The sequence below is a fragment of the Halyomorpha halys genome, unplaced genomic scaffold, assembly GCF_000696795.3.
Source record: "Halyomorpha halys isolate HHAL.00 unplaced genomic scaffold, Hhal_1.1 Scaffold484.1, whole genome shotgun sequence".
Lineage (NCBI taxonomy): Eukaryota > Metazoa > Arthropoda > Insecta > Hemiptera > Pentatomidae > Halyomorpha > Halyomorpha halys.
Window position 1 is genome coordinate 295,046 of NW_027107936.1, and position 4,206 is coordinate 299,251.

The following is a 4,206-nucleotide window of genomic DNA, read 5'->3' on the forward strand; positions in this document are numbered from 1 at the left end:
ATATATATATATATATTATATACCATTATATTTTCGGTCTTATAATACATACAATTTATTTGTTAAATATAGATTTCAAACATATTTCTGTAATTAATCTTTCCAACACAAAAATAATTTTCCCAGCGTATATTCTAACTGGCAAGAGGAATGTCTTTCATTGAGACTCTCAGTTCAGGTAACATCCATCATTCCAAGCTCTACCATAAAATTAAATCAAATTTTACCAAAGATCCCCCACGTTGTAATAGTTACATGTTTCATATTGTAATAGTTATATATTACTATTACCAGCCACAGAGAAACTTCAAGAAGATTTGGATGGGATTTGCGAATGGGCAAGAGGTAACGAGTTGAAGCTAAATGCGGAGAAGACGAAGGCAATCTTAATAGGCTCCAATCACCTCCATAAAACTGTTCCTAATATCCCAACTCTGTTCCTACACGATAGTCCCATTAAATTTTACCCCACAATCAAAAACCTGGGAGTAACCTTCGATGAAACACTTTCCTGGAAAAACCATGTATCCAATATCTCCCGCCGTACCTTTTCAACTTTAAAACGTTTAAATTACCTCCACCACCAATTTCCATTTGAAACTCGTAGGCTCCTAGTCACTTCTCTAATATTTCCCCACTTTGACTATTGCTGTACAGTAGATGGAGGCGTCTCTGGGGATCTCGAGGCGAAATTAAAACGTTTGATTAATTGCTGTGTACGATACATCTTCGGGATCCCAAGGGACGCCTCTGTTTCCCGTTTTTATCCAGAGTTGAAGTGGCTTAATCCTTCCTACCGTCGTAAGTATTTCCTGGCTTCCTTCATCTTCCAAGTCATCCAATCCCGCCGTCCATCATACATCTACAAGTTCCTTCAATTCAAATCCTCCATACGTTCCCGCAATACCCGTTCACGGTCTTCAGATTTATACACAAGGTGGGAAGTTTATTATGGAAGGATTGGTATCTGGTTCTGGCCAAATCGGCAACATAGGGGACATTGAGATCCTGATAGATGATTTGATTTGTGACAAAGTGATGAGCATTAAGGATTTTACGAAGGATTTTGGACTGTAAGGATTTATATCATTCTTAATTATTTTTCATCGTTTTCTTTTCTCTTTTTTATTTATTCATTTTTTTTTTATTGTTCAACTGATAAAAGCGAGAAAGTAACCTATAATTATTTTTTTATTATGACTTAATATTTCTTAGTATTTTTTGTTTAAGTATTTCTGTGGCTCCTCAGCTCTCATCTATTGATTTCTCTGTATTATTCTAAAGGGACTCGTCCCAGAATGAATAAAGTATTATTATTATTATATTTAACTTTTACATATTTCATAGTTAAATCCTGCAGGATAAAAAACAAGCCATAGATAAACTTTTTGAGTTTCTCCATCATCATCATTCCAAGCTCTTCCTTATAAATTTTACCAAAGGCCCCCACGTTGCAATAGTTTTACATTTCTACATAATTGTAGCCATGAATCCGGACTCTTGTTCCCATACAAGAGAACAGTCCAAAAGTAAAAAATTACAAGTATAGCCTATGGTGTTTAGGAAATTAAGGTAATAATGATTCATGCATGGTCGGTGCTTTAAAATAATTAAAGAAGAAAAAGGTTACCGCAAGACAGTCCTTAGGTTTACGACGAAGGAAGGTAATAAGTTGCAATTTATTTTAATCCTTTAATTATGACACTGTTCTTCAATAGTCGTGGTATGTGATTGGAAAGTCAAAAAAAAATTTAAATAAACAAAAAATATTACCTCCTATTGAGACATTATGAAACAGAGTAATGTCTCGTTTTTGTGCCAAAACAAGATAGTTTTTACTACTCTATTTTCTTGCGGCCAAACTATAAAATTTATCGTTCCTTGTTTACAATTTCCATAAATTTCCCCCGCAGAGCTTCGCGTCAGGCCGTTATTATCCTAAATCATCTTAATGTCTTCAATTTCAGTCCAGGTCGCTTTAGGAGAACAACTTCTTATAATTAATACCCTAAGTTATTAGCATTTTAATATAAACAACATTGGATTCAATCCAGTTAACCAGAATCTGCACCGACCACAACAGACGTTTTCTTAGGTATTTTACTTATATGGTTTCCCTTTTTTTAAATAATTAAGGTCCAAAAAATGGAAGAGATGTAAATATTTTAATGAGTTGAAGTGAAAAAATCTTCCATTGAAATGTCAACTAATCTTCCATTATTTTAAAAATTTTACTTTATCTGTATTCAATGTTTTTCGCGTTTTAGCTTCCTATCTACCGGGAGGGAACTTTTTTATTTATAAAAAAAAAAATTGTTTCTTATTCTTATGTTAAGATTGTTTCTAATTATTCTTATGTTTGTTGCTTACACAGTGATTACTAAAAACTTTTTAATAGACTGATGGTACCAACTATTACAACATCTACTAGACATACGGTCTAAACTTCCAACCCATTACAAAAGACTGATCTACATTATTATAATAAGACCAATCTGGACTTACGGATTTGAGCTTTAGGGCTTCACTATACCATCGAATTCCTTTCTTATCCAATCCTTGCATTCCAAAATCTTTCATAAAATCCTTAATGCTCCTTACTTCGCCACAAATTGAGTCATTCATCACCTCAATGTACCATATGTTGCCTAGTAAGCCAAATCCAATCCTTCCATGATAAAATTCCTGAGCATACAAAATCAATTGTTTCTACCCTGGCTTCTCCTTTCAAGAAGGGATGTGGGTGTAGTACTTTGTAATGAAGTACTTTTACTAGACCAACGGTTGTACAAGGAGGTGATTTTGTCAGAATCACGCTCGACCACCAGGTTGTTGCGCAATTAAGGGTACCCAATTTATGGGGCTAGGCGGACCCCAGGAGTGCTTCAGAACCCATAGGGTTGAATCACGGCAACAGTGTAACAGAAAACAATTCTCTGCCCACCCGGATTCGAACCGGGTCCTTGGAATTAGTACATTCCACGCTTCCTATTTTAATATAGGAATAATTTTAATTTATTATATTTTAGTACAGTTGGAAATATCATAATTGAATTATAATAAAAAAATATAGAGATAATCAAATATCAGTTTAGTACGATAATATAATAAAGTAATTATAAATATTTTTCTATTGAAATATTTGTTTCATACATTTTTCCATCAACGTTTCGGGGCTCTTCTCCATCTCCAGGAACAATCTAAAATACGTATACTATCTTATGAAATAAACAACCTTGAATATTTATACTTTTTAAATATATACCAACTTTTTTTTTTTTACTTTCATTTACCGATATGTGGAATATATAGTATTGTGATCATACAAAGTATCGAATTTTAGTTTTCGAATGAAATATAAATTTTGGGTCCAAATTACAAAGTAGCGCAGAATAGTCTGTATGCATGTCTAAAGTGTAAAAGTAATTTATTTTTTTATTTTCTCATTGAGGCCCTAGTATATAATTTCAATTGAAAGAATTCTGTAATTTTATTTTCTAATGTTATTCTTTTATCCTTTTTAACCATATCTATGATACAAACATAGATATCTCTTTGCTTAATCAGTGTAATGATTTTAAATCTTTTTTATTTCCAGAGATGATGATGAAGCTGCTTACTCCCATTATAAAGGATCACGTCGCTAATAAAATTTTATGAATTCAATATATAATTTTTTTAAGTTTATTTTAATATTTATTGTTTATTAGCTGTTACATAATGTTGAAGATATCCCAGTTCGGTTGTGGATCTGAGCCTCTCTCACTAACAAATTATGAATTTAGTCAGTTCTTCAAACCGGAGGAGTGGAAGAGATAGTAGTTGTTAAGAATAAAAACCAAGGCCAAAATGCCATACAGCAGAAAAAAATGTATAATTAACTAAAAAATAATTCATTGGATGAATAATTAAAGGATATATAAGAAATATATTGGTTCACCCCTGACAATTTCCGCTTGGTTTAATGTATTTTTTGTACTCCTAGGCACTATCTAGGGAATAAGTGTGTCCTCTCTCACTTTTAACGGAAACTTTACTCAAGTCGTAAGTCTTTCTGTATTGTAAAAAAAAAACTTTCCCCATCCTCACGCATCCTTTCTTCCATATTACTTTAGCTTATTCTATTATTATTATTTATTATTGTTAGCTTATTCTATTATTTTTATTTATTATTGTTAGCTTATTCTATTATTATTATTTATTATT

The 4,206-nt window shown here is 32.2% G+C and overlaps 1 protein-coding gene across 2 annotated transcripts in view; it reads left to right on the forward strand.

Moving 5' to 3' along the window:
• LOC106683451 (uncharacterized) overlaps positions 1–3,666 on the forward strand; it is an 18,089-nt gene extending 14,423 nt beyond the window's left edge. For both annotated transcript variants that reach the window (XR_001343552.3, XM_014424935.3), the window contains one exon: positions 3,599–3,666. Coding sequence is in view for 1 of the 2 variants with exons in the window: in XM_014424935.3 (XP_014280421.1) it covers positions 3,599–3,647 (49 nt within the window). In the remaining variant the exon portion in view is untranslated. The remainder of the gene's footprint in view (positions 1–3,598) is intronic.
• The last annotated feature ends 540 nt before the right edge of the window (positions 3,667–4,206 follow it).